This window comes from Rhinopithecus roxellana, chromosome 10, assembly GCF_007565055.1.
Source record: "Rhinopithecus roxellana isolate Shanxi Qingling chromosome 10, ASM756505v1, whole genome shotgun sequence".
Taxonomy (NCBI): Eukaryota; Metazoa; Chordata; class Mammalia; order Primates; family Cercopithecidae; genus Rhinopithecus; species Rhinopithecus roxellana.
This window is the reverse complement of record NC_044558.1, coordinates 81,779,348-81,803,566: the sequence shown is the minus strand read 5'-3', so window position 1 is coordinate 81,803,566 and position 24,219 is coordinate 81,779,348. Positions and strand designations below refer to the sequence as shown.

The following is a 24,219-nucleotide window of genomic DNA, read 5'->3' as shown; positions in this document are numbered from 1 at the left end:
CTTCCCACTCTCATGAACTTAATGAAAGTATTCCCAATAGCCTTTTATTCTGAGCAGTAGAAGTGTCGGGGTGATCTCCACAGACTCTCAGGAGCCTGGGAAGGCTGCTTCTGTCTCTGCGTGTGTCATCACTGGAGGATGCCAGTCCAGCTCAACTGCTGTGTGCAGGCTCTGGTCAGGCAGCATGACCAAACTTGCTGCCATTCAGTAGCCATCAAAATGAGTAGGAAGAGGCCGGGCACAGTGGCTCATTTCTGTAATCCCAGCACTTTGGGAGGCCAAGGCTGGCGAATTGCTTGAGCCTGTGAGTTCAAGACCAGCCTGGGCAACACAGCAAGACCTCATCTCTACAAAAATACAAAAATTTGCCAGGCATGGTGGCTGTACCTGTAGTCCCAGCTACTTGGGAAGCTGAGGCAGGAGGATCACTTGAGCCCAGGAGGTCGAGGCTGCAGTGAACTGCTCCACTGCACTCCAGCCTGGGTGACAGAGCAAGACCTTGTCTCAACCAAAACCAAAAGCAAAAGCCCCCTGAAACCGACAGAACTGGTGGTAAGAAAATGCATTACCAGAGGGTTTCCTGAGGGCTGCCTAGTGCCCCCATTTAGAAGGGACCACCTGGGTCATAGCACATGGACCCTTCCAGAAAATGAGCTTTCCTCTCACTGTACGTTTGTGTGATGTCACAGTGGGCTCTCAGGGTTGACTGCTCTGCTTGAGGCCCCACTCTGCCATTTCCTCAGGATGGAACTTTGAGCAGATGACTAACTTCTCTCTGCCTCCATTTCCTCATCTGTAAAGTGGGACTAGAAATAGGAGCTGGTTCATGGTGTAGCGCACATGTGTCCAAAGTGCGTACAAACGCGCTTGCACAAGCCAGCTACTCAGTAAATTCAGCGTTTGCCATAGTTCTTACCCACCTTACATTGAGGGTCTTTCTGCTGTGAGCGCCACGGCACCTCCTGCCCGTGGATGCTGGCCCAGACAGCTCACCATGTTGTCCAGTGTCTGTGAGGACATCTGGGAAACCCTCCCAGTCGGTAGTGTCCGAGCCTGTGTTCCTCCTGAGCCGCGTTTTGGTTTTTCATCTTGTTAATCTGTGAATGGAGCATTTGGTTTTGTTTTTCACATTCTATTGGGTGCTGGAAAGTTTTAAGTCAGATTTGAAGCTCAGCTTACACAACTTTGGCCTCGTTGACGAGATGCATATTTGCGTTCTTTTTGAACTTTCCAAGTTTCTGCTTTTTTTTGTTTCTCTTGTTTATGATTTTTAAGAATTGTATTTTATCATTATTTTATTGAAGCTTTGTGCAATGGCATAGATACCACAGATAAAGGCAAGGGCGTTCAGTGGGCATAGGCACTGTGGACAGAAACATCAATGAAGGGCAGCTCCCTTTATTCAGTACCTGCCGCATACCTGAAAGTGTGCTTTCCTTACTTAGTGTTTCTTAATTCTCACAACAGCCCCAGGAGGTAGGTGGTGTCATCCCCTGTTACTGGTGATAACCGGTGGCTCAGGGCAGTCCTGGTCACTCAGCGGTCTGTAGGGCCAGGCTGTTAACCTAGGTCAGCCTGTTAACCTAGGTCAGCCTGGCTCCAGCCTAAGACTTCTGATGTGGCTCTGCCTGTGGCCGCCACCTCTCTCGGCTTTTCAAGAGGCTCATCGTATTGATGTTGTGTAGATAATACAGCCTTGTGCCTGAGTAGCACACAGAGCTCTAGGGACCTGTTTTTGATGAGGGGCAACCATAGAGAGTGATAAGCTTGGACAGCACAGTGTCCCGTCCAGAGCCTGGAAAGCCATGCGGACTGCTGTGGCTGTGTACGCCTGAGTGAGTTTTGCTCTTGATTTAGCTTTAAGTAACTATAAATCTTCGTTTTTTTAAGGAAGTTTTTTTTGGTTTTGTTCTGAATTCTCTTCCACAATTTTCTGTGTGTGGAGGTAAATCCGCTTGCTTCACACTCAAGAGTCCTCAAACAGTCTTTATAATCATCAAATCACAGGAAAACAGAATCAAAAATATAAAAAATATTCTGCTTGTGCTATGCTTTCTCATTTACAGTGTTTCCAGAAAATGATTAGTTGGAGTTTGACTTTATTTACAATTTTTGAAAAGCTTCCTTGCTGGTCTGAAACAAAATAATACTTGACCACAGGGTCATTAATGTTGTGCATCAGTTCTAGAATTCAGCTGTGAGTTTAGGAAAAGAAAACCCACTGGCAAGTGTAGCTGGTTGGCATTTATTTAATGTTCCTCGCGTGGAGACATTGTTTGATCTTTACTGATTTCATCGTGTGCTGCTGACACCGCAAGCGTGCGTTCACGTTGTAATCGAGTTTCTTACCTTCTGCACTAACAGGAGTATGTCCAGAGAGTGCTGCTGGTTGTCACAGCATTGTCTGTCCCGGTCCTCTTCTTGGGAAAGCCACTGTTTTTGTTGTGGCTTCACAATGGGCGTAGTTGCTTCGGGGTGAACCGGGTAAGTGCCGGTTTGGATGCATGCTTGTAAAGTGTGAGCAAAGTCTGTTTTCAGTTATACAAGGATTGGTGTAGAAAACACCCCTGGAGGGTTCCTTGTCTTAATTTAAAAGCCAAAGCTTCCTTTATTTAAAACATTGACGTTGGCTGGGCATGGTAGCTCACACCTGTAATCCCAGCACTTTGGGAGGCCAAAGTGGGCAGATCACTTGAGCCCAGGAGTTTGAGACCAGCCTGGGCAACATGGCGAAACCCTGTCTCTACCAAAAATACAAAAATAAGCTGGTGTGGTGGTGTGCACCTATAGTCCCAGGTACTCAGGAGGCTGAGGTGGGAGATGGCTTGAGCCTGGCAGGCAAAGGTTGCAGTGAGCTGTGATCATGCCACTGCACTCCAGCCTGGGCAGCAGAGCAAGACTCTGTCTCAAAATAAATAAGTAAATAAAACATTGATGTTGAAAGAGCCTGCTGTGTCCAGGGCCTGTGGAGACAGGCGCTGCCGGCATGAACCACAGGCTTATTAGTGTGTAGAACTCAATCCTTCAATTCAGATGGGCATAATTAAAATGCCTTTTTCCATATTCTTCTTAATTTCTTCTTTAAGATTTTCTTTTTTCTTTTTTCTTTTTCCTTTTTTTTTGAGACTGGAGTCTTCCTCTGTTGCCCAGGCTGGAGTGCAGTGGCACTATCTCACCTTACTGCAACCTCTGCCTCCTGGGTTCAAGCAGTTCTCTTGCCTCAGCCCTTGAGTAGGGGGACTACAGGCACCCACCAGCACGCCCTGCTAATTTTTGTATTTTTAGTAAAAGACGGGGGTTTTTCCATGTTGCACAGGCTAGTCTTGAACTCCTGACCTCAGGTTATTCACCTGCCTCGGCCTCCCAAAGTGCTGTGATTATAGGTGTGAGCCATTGCACCTGGCTTAAAGAACTTTTTTATTCTTAAAAGAGCTGAATCATTAAGAGAAACAAAGAAACTATAAATAAAGTTTTGTTTTGTCACAACCTTGTGGTTTTACAGGCACTAACACTGTGCTCTTTTGGTTGTTAGAGTGGTTACACACTTATAAGGAAAGATAGTGAGGAAGAAGTTTCATTGCTGGGAAACCAAGATGTGGAAGAGGGAAATCACCAGGTGGAAGACGGATGTAGGGAAATGGCGTGTGAAGAGGTAAATCTTTTCAACTGCTGTTGATAAGCTTAGATAAGTAACCAAGCTTCCATAGAGATAATCACGTTAAGATAATATTTAATCATCTTAAAAAATGGTTAAGAAAATGGGACTTCTAGCCTCCAGAACTGTGAGAAATCAGTTTCCATTGTTGAAGCCAACCAGGCGGTGGTTAGGGTTAGAGTAAAAGTTAGTGCTTTCCAAATGCTGTTTGATGATAGAGTTGGTGGCATTACATGTGAGTTGGGGTCATTTTGTCCTTTCCCTTCTCCAGTGGGATTTCTGCTGTTATATTACCAGTTGTGATTGGAAGTGACTTAAGGTGCCATGAACATTGCTTTCAGAAGTTTCTTGTGTCAGTCAGAAGTTTTCCATAGTTGCAAGAAATAGAGACCCAGTTTTTTCTGATTGCGGAGAGATTTTTACCGGCTCATGGCAGGACAGAGGTAGAGTTGGTTTCAGGATGTCTACAGTTTTTGGGTCTCCAATTCTAAGAGGCCTTGGTTGGCTTTTTTTCTTTGTTAAGTTTTCTTTATATTGTGAAGTCAGTTGGCCCCATGATGCTACAACCATGGTCACAAGTTGCCCTGGGCTTATTTTTTCAGTTTTTCCATCAGCGAGCAAAGCGCCCTTACCAGCTTGTTACTCTTAGGAAAAAATCCCCACATACCTGCTGTCCCTGCACCAGTGACTGCCGCCTCAGTCCGCTGCACCAGTGACTGCCGCCTCAGTCCGCTGCACCAGTGACTGCTCTCTGAGTCCCCTGCACCAGTGACTGCCGCCTCAGTCCCCTGCACCAGTGGCTGCCGCCTCAGTCCCCTGCACCAGTGGCTGCCGCCTCAGTCCCCTGTACCAGTGGCTGCCGTCTCAGTCCCCTGTACCAGTGGCTGCCGTCTCAGTCCGCTGCACCAGTGACTGCTCTCTGAGTCCCCTGCACCAGTGACTGCCGCCTCAGTCCCCTGTACCAGTGGCTGCCGTCTCAGTCCCCTGTACCAGTGACTGCCGCCTCAGTCCGCTGCACCAGTGACTGCTCTCTGAGTCCCCTGCACCAGTGACTGCCGCCTCAGTCCCCTGCACCAGTGGCTGCCGCCTCAGTCCCCTGCACCAGTGGCTGCCGCCTCAGTCCCCTGCACCAGTGGCTGCCGTCTCAGTCCCCTGCACCAGTGGCTGCCGTCTCAGTCCCCTGCACCAGTGGCTGCCGCCTCAGTCCCCTGCACCAGTGGCTGCCGCCTCAGTCCCCTGCACCAGTGGCTGCCGTCTCAGTCCCCTGGGGCTGCCATAACAAAATACCACAGACTGGGTGGCTTCAACAAGAGACTTTTTCTCACAGCTCTGGAGGCTGGCAGGCCCAGACTGAGATGCTGGCAGGCTGCTTTCCCCGAGGCCTCCCTGCTTGCTTGCTGTGTCGGCCCAGGGCCTGTCCTCTGTGCCTGCGCCCCTGCTTTTCCTGCTCTTCCCAGAAGACAGCAGTCACAGTGAGTCAGGGCCCACCTCCTGACCTCACTCAACCCTCGATTACCTCCTCAAAGGTTCTGTCTTCAAATACAGTCACATTGCGGTTAGGGCTTCAGCATAAGACTTTTGGGGACATAATTCAGAGCAACTGTGTTTGGGGATACAAGGCTGGACAGGGAAGTAGTAGCTCCCCACAAAGAAGAGAGGTGCAGTCCTGGGCAGACAGAGCAGAGCACAGCCTCTGCTTTCTTTTCTTGGAAACTTTACTTTGACCATTTAGTGAGGACCAAACAAAATTTCTTATAATCAGCATTTTGTAATTATTATGTAATTTCATGTTTTAATTTGGGACAATTAATAATTAAGTTCTAGCATCATAGAGAAACAAAAGCAGAGCTGGAAAGCGCATATGAGTCACCTTGCCTGGTGTTTTGCAGCCCTTTCCCTCTCAGGGACCCCTTGCATCGCTTTCCCTGGTTGGCTCTACTTAGAATGCCCACATCTAGTGAATCGCCTTCTACTCTTGCAGTTGGTGAATACCTGTTTTATCAGTAGAGGTTTCATAATTACTGAGACCTGCCCAGGAATCCCATTTGTATAGCAGCTGTGGCCGTGGCAGTTGCTCTGGTCTAGCCTCTTGGTTTATACATGGGAGTCTGAGGCGTGGGGTGGGAGTGGGACTGATGAAGGTGGGGATTTGGAGTGGTAAAGTCTGGTCCTGGAGCTGGGTAGTGGCAGAGTGATGAACAGAGTGCAAGTCTTAGCTTTCTGTTCCTCTCACTCCAGCGTGTTCTCACCAGCATCCAGCCAGCAGCTCTTTCATTGTAATCCTTGAAGTGGAACCCACTTGGCATGTAGAAGTACACATGTAACATCATGACTCTAACATATGTTGTGTGATCTCTCTCAGTTTAATTTTGGAGAAATATTAATGACCCAAGTAATCCATTCCATCGAGTACTGTCTGGGATGCATCTCCAACACCGCCTCCTACCTGAGGCTCTGGGCGCTCAGCCTGGCTCATGCACGTAAGTTCCTGCTTAGACCTGCAGTTCCCAATGCCCTGTATTGCCAGCAGACTCAGGGGGCACTGTGGGATATTTTAACTTGGTAACTAATAGTCATAGCACCATCTTTCAGCTGCCATGTGAACTTACACTGTTCACTACTTAATACACAGCTGTCTTGGCTATTTCTTTTGGCTGAGGGGTGCTGTGGAAGAATCACAGAGGGGGTCTCTCTGAGGCTGGTCTGGCTTCACAGGCTGCCCAATTAAAAAAAAAAAATCACTGAGACACAAGGGGCTTTGAGAACTGAGACGGCTTGGGAGCCTCTGGTGTAAACACTTGCTGCTGTTGCCATTCCTGTTTCTGTTAGTAGTTATTTTATTCAGTGCTGCCTTACCAGGTGTGAATATCTGTTTATTTCAAGCAAGTCCTGCCACAGCGCTCATGGGTAGCTCTGATCATAGGAGTCCTCCCTTTGTACGATTCCAATGATGCACACATGTTAGTTTCCACAGTGTAATTAACACCTGTTCCCCAGCAGCATGGTTCCAATTTCAGTCACCACAGTAACTAGCTGTGCAGGTAGGTGCAGGGGCATTTACCACCCTATGTGCGGCGGGTGTTGTGATGAAGATGCTGATGACCCACCAGTGGTGCTCGGCAATGTTTCAGGACATTGAAGGGTGCAAAGGGTGCAGTGTGGCAAGTGGGTTCAAACTTAGAAAATAATAGGACAGGCCGGGTGCGGTGGCTCACACCTGTCATCTCAGCACTTTGGGAGGCCGAGGCAGGTGGATCACCTGAGGTCAGGAGTTTGACACCAGCCTGGCCAGCATGGCAAAACCCCATCTCTACTAAAAATACAAAAATTAGCTGGGCATGGTGGCGGGTGCCTGTAGTCCCAGCGACTACAGGCTGAGGCAGAATTGCGTGAACTTAGGAGGCGGAGGTTGCAGTAAGCCGAGATCACGTCACTGCCTTCCAGCCTGGGTGACAGAGCGAGACTCTGTCTCAAAAAAAAAAAAAGTTAAAGAAAAAAAAAATGGGACAATTTGGCAAGTATTAGGAAAGATGCTTGCTCTGGATCAGGTCACCCACCTTGCCAAGTTACGTAACAGGAACCAAGCACTGTTCAAACTACCCTAATAAACTTTTTTTTTTTTTTTTAATAACAGACGAAGAAAAGACTTTAATACCCAGTGCTTCTAAAGTTTTAAAGATAGATTTACCATTTTTTCATTTCCCTATAGTTTTTGTTAAAACATTAAAAACTCTTTTATTGGCCGGGTGCGGTGGCTCATGCGTGTAATCCCAGCACTTTGGGAGGCCTCGGCGGGTGGATCACAAGGTCAGGAGATTTTAAGACCATCCTGGCTAACACAGTGAAACCCTGTCTCTACTAAAAATACAAAAAATTAGCCGGGCATGGTGATGGGTGCCGGTAGTCCCAGTTACTCGGGAAGCTGAGGCAGGAGAATGGCGTGAACTCGGGAGGCAGAGCTTGCAGTGAGCCGAGATCGTGCCACTGTACTCCAGCCTGGGCGACAGAGCAAGACTGCCGTCTCAAAAAAACAAAAAACAACTCTCTCATTGTTGGCCAACAATATAGCCAACAATAAGAGAGTTTTTAATGTTTTAACACAAATTTTAAAGGCCACAGAACAAACCTTTTCCCCCATGGATTAATAGGGATGCTTTGGATGGTTTTGATTGCAAATGGATTCAAATCCAAAGATGGATTTGTGCTTCTGTAGTACTGTGCAAAGCAAGCACTGCCTGTGCTTGTGGAACCACTGGACAAGAGAGTGTCCTTTTTTTTTTTTTTAATTAAAAAAATGCTCATGTTTTTATAAGCATAGCCAAAGGCCTGGAATCGTATGGCTGGAGGGGCCCTGTGGTCATTCATCTTCGTTTTGCAGAGGTGGTGGCGGGAGCCCGCTGAGTGTCAGTGCTTTACTCACAGCCATCCAGTTGGTCCCTCAGTGGCAGAACCAGGTCTGGGAGCCTGTTTCTAGCTGCCTGGTCCAGTACTGCTTTGGGAGGTCACTAACCCAAACCTAGTCTGGGGCAAGACCTCCCTTTGGGAGATGCCTCTGGTGTTTTTGGAGCACCAGGTCTTCCTTAGTGTTTGAGACGGTGTCAGAGCTGACTGGCTTTCCCATGAGAAGCAGTTGGGTCTGTGTGACCTGTGTGTCCTATTATTTTATGGGATGATAGTTCAGAGCTGTCAGAGGGAGACAGTCCAGGGAGCTCACAGGGGGACCCACTGTACCTAAGCGGGCGTGACTTGTGCGGGCTGCACTCCTTTGCAGAGCTGTCTGATGTCCTGTGGGCCATGCTGATGCGCGTGGGCCTCCGCGTCGACACCACCTATGGCGTCTTGCTGCTGTTCCCGGTTATCGCTCTCTTTGCAGTTCTGACCATTTTCATCCTTCTGATCATGGAAGGGCTTTCTGCGTTTCTTCACGCCATACGCCTCCACTGGTGAGTTTGAAACCTAGCCTTGGAACTGTTATTTAAAAAACATACCTGCCCCCCCACCTACCGCCCCGCCCATCCGAATATACACAGCCACTGCAAAATCTAATGCTGAATTTAGGCCTGTTCTTCCCTTCCTACTGTTGGGATCTGTGTTCATATCCTCTGAGTTAACATTGTATTTTGGGCCGGGTGTGGTGGCTCATGCGGGTAATCCTGGCACTTTGGGAGGCCAAGGCAGGTGGATCACCTGAGGTCAGGAGTTCAAGACCAGCCTGGACAACATGATGAAACCCTGTCTCTACTAATAATACAAAAATTAGCTAGGTGTGGTGTCGTACGCCTATAATTCTTGGGAGACTGAGTCAGGAGAATCGCTTGAACCCAGCAGGCAGAGGTTGCAGTGAGCTGAGATCGCGTCATTGTATTCCAGGCTGGGGTACAAGAGCGAAACTCCGTGGCAAAAAAAAAAAGTATTTTGTTTCTGAACTATTATCACTGACAAGTAAAAGCAAGTTTAAGTTTGCAGAATACTTACGTGTGTTTCATACTGCTAATTCACTTTGAGTCTGACAGGTTGCTCTATCTTACTGCAAAATAAATCCTTCTTATGTATTTCTTAATGTTCGATGGTATAGGACAGATTACTGCTCTGTGCCTCCAGTGACCCAAGTGGCAGGAGAGGGTCTCGTTAACTTGTGCACGTGCTTTTGTGTGTTGGGCAGTGAGAGGCAGCGGATGTGTCAGAGTTTCTGTTCACACTAGGAAAGCCAGCACAGGGTTGGGGGTGGGGGACGGTGTGTAGCTAGGTAAAAATATTGTGCCAAGGACATATTTTGGAATGAAGCAATTTCAGCACAGGAATTTTTTTTTTAACTTAAAATGTTGTTTTAAGGAATATGATTTCATAATCTTCCATTAATACATGACTTTTTTTTTTTTTTTTTAGGGTAGAATTTCAGAACAAATTCTATGTTGGTGCAGGCACCAAATTTGTTCCTTTCTCATTCAGTCTACTATCATCAAAGTTCAATAACGACGACAGTGTGGCATGATCATATTGCTGTAACCAACAAGCTTTCAGATTTATGGAGAATGACCATGTTATGAATTTCACTTCTGTCAGATTTATGATAGGAAAAATTCCATCTTCATTACTGCCTTATGACATAGCCAAATAATTCTGTAAGATATACCTCTTCCTCATATGTTAAATATTTTGTAAAGTTTGCCAATTTGAGATATAAAAATTTCTTTTGGTGTTTTATGATGAGCAAATATAAGTTAATGCCAAACATTATGTTAAAGTTATTTTTTCAAATACAGGATTGGGGGAGAGAAGCCAATTTTGCATGGCTAATTGAAAATGGTGTTAGATACTTGATTCCTTTAAACTTTATTTAAAAAAAAAAACAGTTAATCTGTCACCTGAAGTTGTCAGATAATATTTTCCAACAGCTGAAGTAGGGATAGTTTTTTAAAAAAATTAATGATGAGTAATCAAAACATTCACATTTATTCTGCTGGATTTAAAAATACGCAATTTTTTTTTTTTTTTTGAGATGAAGTCTCGCTCTGTCACCTAGGCTGGAGTGCAATGGCACAATCTTGTCTCATTGCAACTTCCACCTCCTGGGTTTAAGTGATTCTCCTGTCTCAGCCTCCCGAGTAACTGGGATTACAGGCATGTGTCACCATGCCCGGCTAATTTTTTTCTATTTTTGTAGAGATGGGGTTTCACCTTGTTGGCCAGGCTAATCTCGAACTTCTGACCTCAAGTGATCCACCCACCTCAGCCTCCCTAAGTGCTGGGATTACAGGCATGAGCCACTGTGCCGGGCCAAAATATGCAAACATTTTTTATCCTGTGCTACCTAGAATTACAAGTAGGGGATTGTTTTTACAGTTTTGTCTTGTTTTAGTAATTGGGGACAATGGGATAAAATGACATACAACAAATGGTTATCCTACTTGTATATTTTTTTAAAGACTCTTATCCTGTTATCCTTACATAAAACCAGTTATGATAACTGTATGTTTGGAAATATAAATTGTGTACTGAGCCTTAAAACCCAGTGTGACTGTAGAAGATATAATGTGGACATGATTTGAATTTAGTGACAGCTTGACTGATGTCACTGAACCAGAAGGGTTTATACTGAGTGAAGGAAAGGTAAAAAGTAGTATTTTATATATTTTTATAACAAAATATAAATGAAGATATTTTACCATGAAGAGATTGCACTTATCCTTGAGAACAGTCTAATGATAATTTTTTTACTTTCAGACTGTTTCTAGCTAAAGTTCTGATAAAAGTATTGAAACTTTCAAACACTGTTTAGATCAGTTGAAAACTAATTCTCAGTAGCCATTATTTTATAATCTTTAGTTTAAATTCATCTATTTACTTGACATTTAGTTTTTTGTGAACTTGAGTCAGTCCTATTGAACATTTTGATCTATATTCTTGCAAATTGTTAATTTTTCATATTTGTTTGAATTTAGACAATTATTTTCAAAAAGAAACCTTTTTTTCACCTTCTTAACATTGTGAGTGATACACATTAAAAGGCTATTTGCCCCCATCCTCCTTTATCCTGTTTCGAGGTAGAGAGCTTGGCGCTTCTGTTGCAAGCTGAGAGTCTGGAGGTGCTGAGTTTACCATGGCTGTGCAGGTGATTTCAAGGCATGAGCTGAACAGCCTTGACATAACTGTGGCCTAAAATTCAACCCTTTCGATTACAGTACAGATTCTATGTGCTGCTTGATGAGATGTTACCCAAGGCCAGTTTGGATTTACTGCTTTTTGTCCCTCATATTAAATTATCAAATGAGGCCGGGCGCGGTGGCTCACACCTGTAATCCCAGCACTTTGGGAGGCCGAGGTGGGCGGATCACGAGGTCAGGAGATGGAGACCATCCTGGCTAACACGGTGAAACCCCGTCTCTACTAAAAATACAAAAAAATGCCAGGTGTGGTGGCGGGCGCCTGTAGTCCCAGCTACTCAGGAGGCTGAGGCAGGAAAATGGCGTGAACCCAGGAGGCGGAGCTTGCAGTGAGCCGAGATTGCACCACTGCACTCCAGCCTGGGAGACAGAGCGAGACTCTGCCTCAAAAAAAAAAAAAAAAAAAAAAAAATTATCAAATGATGCCGATGAAATGCTTGAAAATGATTCTGCTCTCAAAGTTACGCTTCCCTAGAAAGGTGTCATGTTGGCCACTTGTGTTGGGTGACTATGACATCCCAGCAGTGCTGGTCAGGTCTCAGAGGTGCTTTCACCTAGAGCTGATGCTTCCACAAAGGGACATTTGTGTTCCTTTGCTCCAAGGATCTGTCCTAAAAACAATAGTAACTACTTCATCCCTTGGAAGCCCAAGACTTCAGGGCACTGTTAGCTGATTGGTAAATAAGGGACACGGTATTTGCTGGAATTGTTCACCATTCCCCACTAGTCATTCTCATGGGGGCCACTTTTTTTTTTTTTTTTGGTTAGCCAGGATGGTCTTGATCTCCTGACCTCACAATCCACCCACCTCGGCCTCCCAAAGTGCTGGGATTACAGGCGTGAGCCACCGCGCCCGGCCGGCGCCAGCCAGGGGCCACTTTTTAACTTTTTCTAATTAACACCTTTTCTCAGGCCATAGAGCAGAGGATGCAGTCATTTCTCTGTTAAAATCTATGTAGTATTTATGTAGAATGTCATTATATGAAAGTGAATTCAGAATCCTAACTTTGGGAAGGCGCTCTCTGGAAATGTAGTTTGATACTAGTGTCTTATAGGTGCCAGGGAAATTTGTTTCTCTGTAAAGCAATGGACTCCAGTGTCATGTTACCAGAGTTGTCGCTCAGTTTTGCTTGTTTTTAAGCCTTTTGCTAGAACCTATTATGTATCCAGTTTTTAAAACATATTTCATTCCCTTGATAGCAGAGATCCAGAGCAAAGATGGCAAGTTGTATGGATGATGCTGAATATCTGTTTATTTTCCTGAAGATAAATGTCACGACACCACATTTTTCCGTTTTTATTTAGATGTTTATTACCATGTGTTAACAGAATCTTAAAACCCAAGGGATTTCTTCAGTAAACTAGACTTTGATTTCAGCCTGCTGGGCTGGAGACTGCCATTGCAGTGGTCAGTTAAGGAGTGCAAAGGGTCTTCTGTCTGATAGGATCTGGGTGAGCCCTGTGGACTTTCCAGCAGCGAAAGGACTTGGAACTCCTCTTTTGCTGAATGCTGCTCTGTTCTTGTTTCCGGCATGGATATTTTATAACAACATTCTGGTGTCAGCATCCCTTCTGCAGTTGTTTATTTTATTTTTTAAATTTTTTATTTTTGTTTTTTTTGAGATGGTGTCTCACTCTGTCACCCAGGCTGGAGTGCAGTGGTGCAATCTCGGCTCACTGCAACCTCTGCCTCCCGGGCTTAAGTAATTCTCCTGCCTTAGCCTCCCGAGTAGCTGGGATTACAGGCGCCTGCTACAGCACCTGGTTGATTTTTGTATTGTTAGTAGAGACAGGTTTCACCATGTTGTCCAGGCTGGTCTTGAACTCCTGACCTCAGGTGATCCACCTGCCTCGGCCTCCTAAAGTGCTGGGATTACAGGCCTGAGCCACTGCGCCCGGCCCTCTGCAGTTGTTTAATAAGGCACAGAATACCTGTAGCATAGGGTCAACCTTACGATGTACATGAATTACATATTCAGACGTCTTAGAACCTGATACATTTTGGAAAAGAAAAACAAAAAACAACTTCTACAACTATTCTGCAGTCTCCATTTAAAAACAATAAATTCCTTTATTAAAAACGTAAAGCCAGGTTTGCTTGCGTGCCACAGGGAATGTATCCAGGAAGGTTATTATGAAACTCGCAAACCAACATGATGGGAATAAGGCAGTTTGGACGAACAGTGTTCCCACAGTCAGGCCACTTTTGTTGATTCGGTTTAGAATTTTCAGAAATACTTAGTACGCTCCACCTGTTCTTTGATGGGAATATCTCAGAAGGCTGGGTAGGTTCTTAGGATTAGCCTAGTCATCTAGGCGCCCAACTCCTTGTGAGGGAAAAAGACAGTGAACAAGTTAGTACTTTGCTCCACAAATGCATGAAAGGACAAATTTGCATCTTCTATCAGTATTGAACTTCCTTTTGCTAATGACAAATAAATATATCTATATTTTTAAACGTGGGTGTTTCGTTTTCGTTTTATTATGCTCTGGTTTGGCGAGAAAGCCAAAGAACCCTGCTCCTTCCCTGATTTCCTAGGCCACGAGGAACTCAGGAACTCGGCTTATTTCCTCCTCCGCTGGCCTTCGACCCACGTGGCTGAGGGCTGAGGCTGTATCATTCTATCTGGCCTCTGATCCCGCCTCTGCCACCGCCGACGTGCTGTGACCTTCGTCTAGCCACCTCTCTAGCCCCGGCTTCATCTGCGAGGTGGGCGGGCTGCTTGCAGACCGGGTCGGCGTGGGGTGGGGTCGCACCCTTGGCTGCAGCAACCCGGAGGGTCCCGCTCCGCATCCAGGGGCATGCGCGCTGCCGGGACCAGAGAGCAACCAGCCTACCTCGGCCGCCCGGGGGCCTGGTGCGCGCCTCTGAGATCTCGGGGCCCGGGCGCGGGCTGCGGCGCGCGGGTTCAGGAATCCAGGGGCCGGGCGCGGGGCACTGCAGGGCTTGCAGCCCCCAGCGCCGGCGCTGTCGGCTGGGCGGGCGGTGGCAGTTGCCGGGGCGCCCATTGCTAGGGCCGCCGTTGCCACGGACGCCCGCCCTGTGCCCCGCTCCCTCTGCGCAGCGCCATGGACGACCTGCGGGTGCTGTGGATGCGCGACCGCGTGTATGCGGCTTTCGGCATCACCGACCCCCAGCTTTTCGAGGACCTGCTCAACCGCGACGACGGCCAGGGCGAGGACCATCATCCTGCACTTCCTCAACCAGGCGAGCGAGGAGGAGGGCCCCTCGGCGCTCTTCATCTACCGCACCATGGTGCCGGAGGAGGTGGAGGTGGAGATTGGTGAGCCTCGACGCGCCGCTCCCTTCCCCGGGCTTCCCTCCTGCCCTCCCCGGCCTCTCCGACGGTTGTGGGGGCTGCTAGAGCCTGCCCATCGCCCGGCCCGGGCCTCAGGTGCTGTCCACAAAGCCTGCCGCCCGCCACGTGCAGGCCCCGGGCGAACCCAGCAATCACAGACGTCCCTGCCCTCCTGGGCCCGCAGCCCACTTGAAAGTCAGACCTTGATTGAAAAATCACAGCAAACACTGACTTAGCCCTCACCCCGTACCAGGTGCGGTTCCAACGCTTGTATCAACTCCTTAACCCTACGAGGCGGGTGTGTGCTCATCCCCATTTTGCAGATGAGCAAACTGGCACGGAGGGGGTTAAGTAACCTGCCCAAGGCCCACAGGCAGTCAAGAGCCACTGTGCAATAATCCAAACGGCTGGGTAGAGCCATGCCCTGGTGTGGCAGGGGCCCAGCTCACTGTCACTCTCCTTGACGGTCGCAGGGTCTCATGGAGGGTCCGAAGAGCACCCCTTTCTACTTCTGAAGGCTCCTCATATCCTGAAAAGTAAAGTAACGCTAAGACAAAGTTTTTAAAAACTACAGTAGACTTTAAATGTTTATGTTGAACAAATTAGCATCGCAAATACAAAAAGACAGTGACCAGGGTCCCAGAACCCTCTGTGGAGGCGGATTCCCAGCCCCACCTACTCTCTGATAGGCCCAGGGACACTGAGAGGGCAGCGAGGGGCCAGCGCCGGTGAGAGGAGGAGGCAGGACAACTCTCTTCAGAAACAGCCGGGAGACAGGGACCTGGAAAGCTGCCTCCTCACAGGAGCACCAGCCGGAGCACAGCCGCCGGGACCTCCTGCCTGGCTATCTAGTTTCCTGGGCTACTTTTCCAGCCCCTTACGGACTTGGGGATCCCTTGCAGGGCCTCTCACTGGGTTCGGGCGACAGGGCCGGCAGACCTTGGATTTTTTTTAAAGGTACCAGGTACACCCATTTATTTTATTTTATTTTTAAATTTTCTTTCTTTCCTCCCTTCCCTCCCTTCCCTTCCCTTCCCTTCCCTCCCTCCCTTCCTTCCTTCTTTCCTTTTTTTTTTTTGAGATAGGGTCTCACTCTGTCACCCAGGCTGGAGTGCAGAGGTGCGATCTTGGCTCACGGCAACCTCTGCCTCCAGGGCTCAAGTAATTCTCCCACCTCAGCCTCCTGAGTAGCTGGGACTACAGGTATGCGTCACCACGCTTGGCTAATTTTTATATTTTTGGTAGAGACAGGTTTCACCATGTTGCCCAGGGTGGTCTCGAACTACTGAGGTCAAGTGATCCTCCTGCCTTGGCCTCCCAAAGTGCTGAGATTCCAGGTGTGAGCCACCTGGCACCCAGCCCTTTTTTTTTTTTTTTTTTTTTTTTTTTTTTTTGAGACAGAGTCTAGCTCTGTGGCCAAGGCTGGAGTGCAGTGGTACAATCTTGGCTCACTGCAACCTCCACCTCCCTGGTTCAAGCAGTTCTCCTGCCTCAGCCTCCCAAGTAGCTGGGACTACAGGTACCCACCACCATACCCGGCTAATTTTTGTATTTTTAGTAGAGACAGGGTTTCACCAGGTTGGCTGGGCTGGTCTCGAACTCCTGACCTAAGGTGATCTTCCCACTTCGGCCTCCCAAAGTGCTGGGATTACAGGTGTGAACCATCACACTTTGCCATCTTCATTTATTTTAAATATTCATTATTTGCTTGCACAAAATAAAACGTCTTCATCATAAATCCAAAACCATAAATAAACGACAATAACAAATCCCTAGTGCATCTGGAGAGAGGACCGTGTGATCACCTTTTGGAACTTAACCTTCCAGCCTATTATTTTTTCTCCCTGGCAGACCTTTGGACCTGGACATTAGATTATAACTGGACCTCGGATGTATGCAGTTCCACTGGCACCAAGTGAAATTACGGAAGCCAAAAACACACTCGCAGGATTGATCATTTAACATGTACCACCATTGCAGGAACTTGGGTTTCGTATACATTTAAAAAAATTGGCCGGGCGCAGTGGCTTATGCCTGTAATCCCAGCACTTTGGGAGGCCGAGGTGGGCTGATCACGAGGTCAGGAGATCGAGATCATCCTGGCTAACACGGTGAAACCCCATATCTACTAAAAATACAAAAAATTAGCCAGACGTGGTGGCGTGCGCCTGTAGTCCCAGCTACTCGGGAGGCTGAGGCAGGAGAACGGCCTGAACCCAGGAGGTGGAGCTTGCAGTGAGCTGAGATTGTGCCACTGCACTCCAGCCTGGGCGACAGAGTAAGACTCTGTCTCAAAAAAAAAAAAAAAAATTTACAACAAGACCCTAAAACAATGGATGTGACTTGGATTTCTTACAGAAGCCCTCCAAGGGCCTCTGTTAACGGTGGGCTGGCTGTTGTCTGCTCTGTTCACTAGCACGTGTTTAGCTCACATGTCATCCTGTGTGGAAGCAGAGTTCAGTCTCACCTCAGAGGGTCCCCCTGGTTAATTCCTGGACTCTCCAAAGGGAGCTCAGAACTCTCCTACCCCTGCTACCTGACCCGTTTCTGGGCTCTGTCCCTGGTCTTCCCTTCCATTCCCATCTCTTCTCCACTGTCACCTCATGGTGAAAAGCTGATGGATTCCTTGCCGGAGATGCTGTCTCTGGAAACTCTCCAAGCTGCGGATTCTGGAGGTGCCAGATTGTGTCGGGTGTTGGGGGTTCTGGCCAGGTGGGGAGAAGAGACCTTATCCCCAGCTCCACACGCCGTCACTCACTCTCTGCTTGTTAAACCTACAGGCTCATATTAAACCCTTAAACAGTTTCCCTAGATTATTTTTGGGGAACAGGTGGTTCTAGTCTGTTCAGAGGACCTGCAGAGAGCCCAGTGTGTCCCTTCTTTCCTTTTTTTTCCCTCCTCTTTCTGCCCCTCCCCTGGTCAAGATTTCTCTCTGCTCTTGGTTAAAAATGATAGGAATGGAGACAATCAGATACTGGGGCAGGTGGTGGTGAGAAAGGTGAGGTGTCCTTCTGGGCAGCGGATACCCAAGATACTGATCCAGTAGGTACTTGTGTTCCTTCTGGAAAAAACAAAATGGCATCATACTGTACATATCATTTAGTAACTTCCTTACATTTAAAGGAATTTCACAAATATTGCCAGACACATGATGTTCTCTTAAAAATTCACAGAACATAGAATTACCTCTAAAAAGAAAAAGCGACTCTTCTCCATCCCTTAAGCCCCAGTCCTGCTCCTATTCCTACAGGGTAACCACCATCATTAGTCTGGTGTGTTTCCGGTTGTCTCTTTTGTCAGATTATCAGTCAATCAATCAATCAATCATCTACCAACCGACTGATCTGTCTTCCTACCTTCCTATACATCTATCTATCTATCTCCTGTCTACCTACTTAATTACCTATACATCTATCTCTCTCTATTATCTGTCTACCAACTGACCAATGTATCTGTGTATCTATCTACCTATCATTCACCTATCATCTATCTATCCATCTATCAATTATCTACCGATTTATCTACCTACCTACCTATACATCTATCTCTATCTATACATCTATCTACCTATTTATCTATCTATCCATCTGTCTATCTCTGTCTAGGCATAAGGTTAGGGCTGTTGAGATCAATTAATCAGCCTACCTACCTTCCTACCTACTTATCATCTATATCTGTCTATCCTTGTTCTATCTACAATTTATATTTCTCTCTATAATGATAATATATGGATATATAGAGTTCCTAAAACTATAAATATCATACTATATATACACATTATTTTGTGACCTCTCCCTCCACCACTTGTCTTGGTTATTTTTTCATGTCAATACCTACAGTTCTAACTAACGATAGATTTTAAATACATAGATATACCATATTCTACTCATCCATTATCTAATTAATAGACACTTAGCTTTTCAGAGTATTCATTCTACAAACAATGGAACAACGTCCGTCTATCCTTGCATACTTTGTGTATTTCTGGAGGATAGATTTAAAAAAATGAAATGCATCTGTAACAAGTATGGTCTTTTACAATTTGAGTAGGTCCTGTTGGTCCACAGCCAGTGGTGGTGGATGAGACGCCTGTTTGCCAACAGCCTCCCCGACATTCAATATTGGCCATTTTTTAGATTTTTGCCAATTCCATAGAAGAAAAGTAGATGCACTTCCTTACTCTAATTTATGTAAATGTTAGTGTAGTTGAGCCTCTTTTTTTCTCCCTTCAGTTTTTTCTTTTCTTTTCTTTTTTTTTTTTTTTGAGACAGAGCCTCACTGTATCTCTCAGGCTGGAGTGCAGTGGCATGATCTCGGCTCACTGCAACCTCCACCTCTTGGGCTCAAGTGATTCTCCTGCCTCAGCCTCCTGAGTAGCTGGGATTACAGGCACGTGCCACCACACCCAGCTAATTTTTTTGTATTTTTAATAGAAGATGGAGTTTCACCATGTTGACCAGGCTGGTCTCGAGCTCCCGATCTCAAGTGATCCACCCATCTCAGCCTCCCAAAGTGCTGGGATTACAGGCATGAGCCACTGTGCCTGGCCTCCTTCAGTTTTTAAATTGTGGTAACATACACATGACCTGCAATTTACATCTCAACAATTTTGAAATGTACAGTTTAGGGTGTTAAATTCATTCATAGTGTTGTGCACCCAGGAGCCTCTTTCTTATGCTTCTTGGTTGTTTGTATTTCTTCTGGGCTGGTAGTAACTCTGATCATTTCTGTATCCTTCGTCTCTTGGCAGAATTTGCGCAAACCTCCTTGGCTGTCACTGAAAGCTGCTCCAGTAAGGAATACTGCTGTAACATAACGAGTCTCCTGTGGGCCGCATCCCAACCCCTTGGCTCCACAGAAAGCAAATATATCAGGTGTTTCGTGCAGAGAACAATTACGTTTTATATTTTCTTCCCATTTATGTGGCCATAAAGATGAGATACCTGTCCTGTCTGCAGAGGAAAAAGAGGAAGAAGAGATTTATTCTCAAAAAGTGGAGTCCGTGGATAAAGGACGAGGTGTGGAGTTGGGAGGGGTCATGGGAGGGTGGAACTGAAAAAGCCCCTCCCCTCTCGGCAGCGGGAGTAGGGTACTGCCTGCCATGCCAGAATCAGCTTTTACTTTCACTGGGTATGAAGCACAAAGAGGAAGTGCTGGGTCATGCATAAACACATGTAGTAGTTTCCCATGGCTGCTGTCACAAGTCACCACAGACTGGGTGGCTGAAAAAAACACAAATGTATTCTCAAAGCTCTGGAGGCCAGAACTCCAAAATCAAGGTGCTGGCAGGGCTGCGCTCTCTCTGCGGGACCAAGGGGAGGATCCTTCCCGGCCTCCTCACTGCAGTCTGGAGGGCAGGGTGTCCTCGGCCTGCAGCATCATCACTCCAGTCTCTGCATCCATCATCACTCCAGTCTCTGCATCCATCATCACATGGCCTTGTCCCCTCTGTGTCTGTCTTCTCCGTGTGTCCTCTCTCCTTATTCTTCTTCTTCTTTTTTTTTTTTGAGACAGAGTCTCGCTCTTGTCACCCAAGCTGGAGTGCGATGGCGTGATCTCAGCTCACTGCAACCTCCGCCTCCAGGGTTCAAGTGATTCTTCTGCCTCAGCCTCCCAAGTAGCTGGGACTACAGGCACCCACCACCACGCCCAGCTAATTTTTGTATTTTTAGTAAAGATGGGGTTTCACCATCTTGGCCAGGCTGGCCTTGAACTCTGGACCTCAGGTGATCCGCCCTCTTCGGCCTCCCAAAGTGCTGGGATTACAGGTGTGAACCACCGTGCCCAGCCGTCCTCTCTCCTTATACAGGCACCAGTCACCTTGGATTTTGGGCCCACTCTAATCCATATCACCTCGTCTTTACTAATTACATCTGCAAAGACCCTGTTTCCAAACGAGGTCACCTCTTGAGGACATGCATTGTGGGGGACACTCTTCAACTGAGTGTAGTATGTACCATACAAACGCTCACACCGGCAGTATCTCAGCCAGCTCGGCAAACACATGCTTTGTACTCTGTTTTGTAGAGTAGGCTTCCCACTATGCAAACTGCAGATGCCATTTTCTTAGGAGACTCTTCAAGGCACGGTGCTTTTCATTTATTTATTTACTTTTGAGACAGGACCTCACTTTGTTGCCCAGGCTGGAGTGATACAGTCATAGCTCACTTCAGCCTCTAACTTCTAGGCTCCAGCAATCCTCCTGACTCAGGCTCCTGAGGAGCTGGGACTATAGAGGTACACCAACATGCCTGATGACATTTTGATTTTTTGTAGAGATGGGGTCTTGCTATGTTGCCAGGCTGGTCTCGAACTCCTGGGCTCAAGCAATCCTCCCACCTCAACCTTCCAAAGTGTTCGGGTTATAGGCATGAGTCACTGCTCTCGGCCAAGAATTTATTTATTTATTTTTTTGAGATGGAGTCTCGCTCTGTCGCCCAGGCTGGAGTGCAGTGGCCGGATCTCAGCTCTCTGCAAGCTCTGCCTTCCGAGTTTACACCATTCTCCTGCCTCAGCCTCCCGAGTAGCTGGGACTACAGGCACCTGCCACCTTGCCCGGCTAGTTTTTTGTATTTTTTAGTAGAGATGGGGTTTCACCAGGTTAGCCAGGATGGTCTCGATCTCCTGACCTCGTGATCCGCCCATCTCGGCCTCCCAAAGTGCTGATATTACAGGCTTGAGCCGCCGCGCCCGGCCAAGAATTTATTTTTAACCAAATTGTAATCCCCTCAAGTAGCAAAGATTGTGGAGAGGGAACTACAAGTTAGAAATAAAAGATAGTCTGAATAAGGCTTGTTTTAGGTGGGTTTTTGGTTTTTTTTGTAGACGAAGTCTTGCTCTGTCACCTAGGCTGGAGTGTAGTGGTGCAATATCTGCTCACTGCAACCTCTGCCTGCTGGATTTGAGCAATTCCCCTGCCTCAGCCTCCCGAGTAGCTGGGACTACAGGCACCCACCACCACGCCCGGCTAATTTTTGTATTTTTAGTAGAGATGGGGTTTCACCGTGTTGGCCAGGCTGCTCTCAAACTCCTGACCTCAGGTGATCTACCCACTTTGGCCTCCCAAAGTGCTGGGATTACAGGCGTGAGCCACCACGCCCGGCTTAAAGTGGGTTTTGATAAGGCAGATGGCAGTTCTGGATTCCACCACAGTGTCTGCTGAGGCCTCCTAGGAACGCACTCTCAGCTTCTGAGCCCAGTACATCCAGGAAGAGGACAGGCTTGGGTGGGAAGAGGCTGTTTAGGTGGGAAGGTCGGGGAAGCCCTTTCCCACAAAGTAAATTAACATTATTATATGTTTTCTTCTTTTCTTTTTATGGTAGTAAAATGGATGTAACATAAAACTTACTTTTTTTTTTTTTTTTTTTTTTTTTTTTTTACCATTTCTAGGTGGCATTAAGTACATTCATAAGTGTATTTTCCTTTTTAAAGATGGGGCCTTGCTCTGTTGCCCAGGCTGGAGTGCCGTGGTGTGATCATAGCACCCTGTAGCCTTGAACTCTTGGGCTCAAGCGATCCTCCTGCCTCAGCCTTCCAAGTAGCTGGGACTACAGAGGTGTGCCACCATGCCTGGCTAAGTTTTTTGTGTTTTTTTTTTTAACTTTAATTTTTTGGCCTGTTATGGTGGCTCACGCCTATAATCCCAGGACTTAGGGAGGCCAAGGCAGGAGGATCACTTGAGGTAAGGAATTCGAGAGTAGTCCGGTCAACATGATGAAACCCGTCTCTCTCTACTAAAAACACAAAAATTAGCCAAGCGTGGTGGCACATACCTATAATCCCAGCTACTTGGGAGGCTGAGGCAGGAGAATCACTTGAACTTGGAAGACGGAGTTTGCAGTCAGCCAAGATCACGCCACTGCACTCCAGCCTGGGTGACATAGTGAGATCCATCTCAAAATTTTTTTTTTTTTTTTGTAGAGATGAGGTTTCACTACATTGCCCAGGCTGGTTTCAAACTCCCGGCCTCAAATGATCTTCTAGCCTGTGGCTGGGATTACCGGCGTGCACCACCATGCCTGGATAACGTTTTGATTTTTTGTAGAGATTAGCGACCACTCTAATGCTGTTAGAGAATTAGCAATGAACTACAGGCTATTTATGGCATGGCACCTGCTCCTAAGTGTGATTTTTTTTTTTTTTTTTTTTTTTTTTTACTGTAGTCTATTGCTAGTTCTCTAATAATGTTGCTACTGCTGTCTATAGACTATTCCTCTACCAACCACGGGGCCGATGCCTTTACCCGTGCTGTCATTCAGTCCTCCAGAATCTGGTTGGTAGATGTTACTGTCCCATTTTATGGATGAGAAAACTGACAGCAGAGAGGATTCAGCCCCCTCACACTGAGTTGACGCCAAAGCTGCAGTGACTTTGCACAGTGCCTTTCAAAGTGAGAGTGAGGGAAACCTCCCAGGGAAAGCTCCTTTCTCTAATCAGCGGGCTTGTTGGATGTTCTGAGTGCTGAGACTTGGTGTCTGCTGAGGTTTCTGAATCTGCATCAATCAGAGTGGACTTGAGACAGATGCGTCATTTCATTTAGACTGTTTTTCTTCTCGTCCCTCACAAGTTTTGCATCTCATAGTGAAAAAGGAGTAAATGCTAACATGCTAGCTGTAATTCTTCTTTTTTTTGTTCTGAGATGGAGTCTTGCTCTGCCACCCAAGCTGCAGTGGCACAATCTTGGCTCACTGCAACCTCTACCTCCTGGCCTGAAGCGATTCTCTCGCCTCAGCCTCCCGAGTAGCTGGGATTACAGGCACACACCACCACGCCCGGCTAATTTTTGTATTTTTAGTAGAGACAGGGTGTTGCCATGTTGGCCAGGCTGGTCTCAAACTCCTGACATCAAGTGATCCACCCACTGCAGCTTCCCAAAGCGCTGGGATTATAGGTGTGAGCCACTGAACCTGGCCTGTAATTCTTATCTTTATGATAAATTCCCTTTTAAGTAAAAAACCTCAGAGAAGTCACAGGGTCACAGGGTGGACACTGTACCTGAGTGAATGCAGACACAAACATGTTAAATTTCTGATGGACACCCTGTCAAAAACGAAACACAATTCTTGTCAATTACAATGTGAGTCAAGGCCACAATCGGATTGATTGGAGCAGAAGGTATGCACAGGTATTTGATAACTTGCCTTTTGAATGAAATGCACTGGTGCACAAAATGCAAGGCTGCCCTTGATGGTAGGAAACCTAATTTTCGGATGCTTTTCTCTTACACTTTGATTGATGTTTTTGCAGCTAAGCATGCGTCACTGAGAACGGAATCTCTAGGCCAACCTCTAATCGACGTAGAGGATGAAGAAATGGACAAAGAGATTTCAGAAAATCTCCCTTCCAAAGTAAGCATGGCTCTTTGTCCTTGTTGGAGGGGTAATGGGGACCCCTGACGCCCTCTAAAATTCAAGGTAACTGACACAGCCCCATCCAAGGGATTTATCATGTTGGAATGGAGATTATAGGATCCCAAGGCCACCCTCAGATTCAGTGATTGGCTAGAAGGACTCACAGGACCCAGAAAATCTGTTATATTCATAGTTATAGTTTATTACAGGGAAAGGATGCAAATTAGAATCAGTTAAAAAAAAAAAAAAAA

General features: G+C 46.7%; 2 protein-coding genes across 3 annotated transcripts in view; both read left to right on the top strand.

Annotated features, from left to right (window-relative positions):
- The window catches only part of ATP6V0A2 (ATPase H+ transporting V0 subunit a2), a 55,757-nt gene extending 44,326 nt beyond the window's left edge, over window positions 1-11,431 (top strand). The window contains exons 16-20 of one of the 2 annotated variants that reach the window (XM_010368404.2): window positions 2,365-2,484; window positions 3,533-3,652; window positions 6,018-6,135; window positions 8,427-8,598; window positions 9,542-11,431. In XM_010368404.2, the coding sequence (XP_010366706.2) occupies window positions 2,365-2,484; window positions 3,533-3,652; window positions 6,018-6,135; window positions 8,427-8,598; window positions 9,542-9,647 (636 nt within the window). In that variant the 3' untranslated portion in view covers window positions 9,648-11,431. The remainder of the gene's footprint in view (window positions 1-2,364; window positions 2,485-3,532; window positions 3,653-6,017; window positions 6,136-8,426; window positions 8,599-9,541) is intronic. The other variant, XM_030939479.1, reaches the window with a different exon arrangement.
- A 2,957-nt stretch (window positions 11,432-14,388) lies between these two features.
- Window positions 14,389-24,219, top strand: part of DNAH10 (dynein axonemal heavy chain 10) — a 184,638-nt gene continuing 174,807 nt past the window's right edge. The window contains 4 exon segments of the mRNA XM_030938911.1: window positions 14,389-14,502; window positions 14,504-14,603; window positions 19,553-19,636; window positions 23,865-23,965. Coding sequence (XP_030794771.1) covers window positions 14,389-14,502; window positions 14,504-14,603; window positions 19,553-19,636; window positions 23,865-23,965 — 399 coding nt within the window.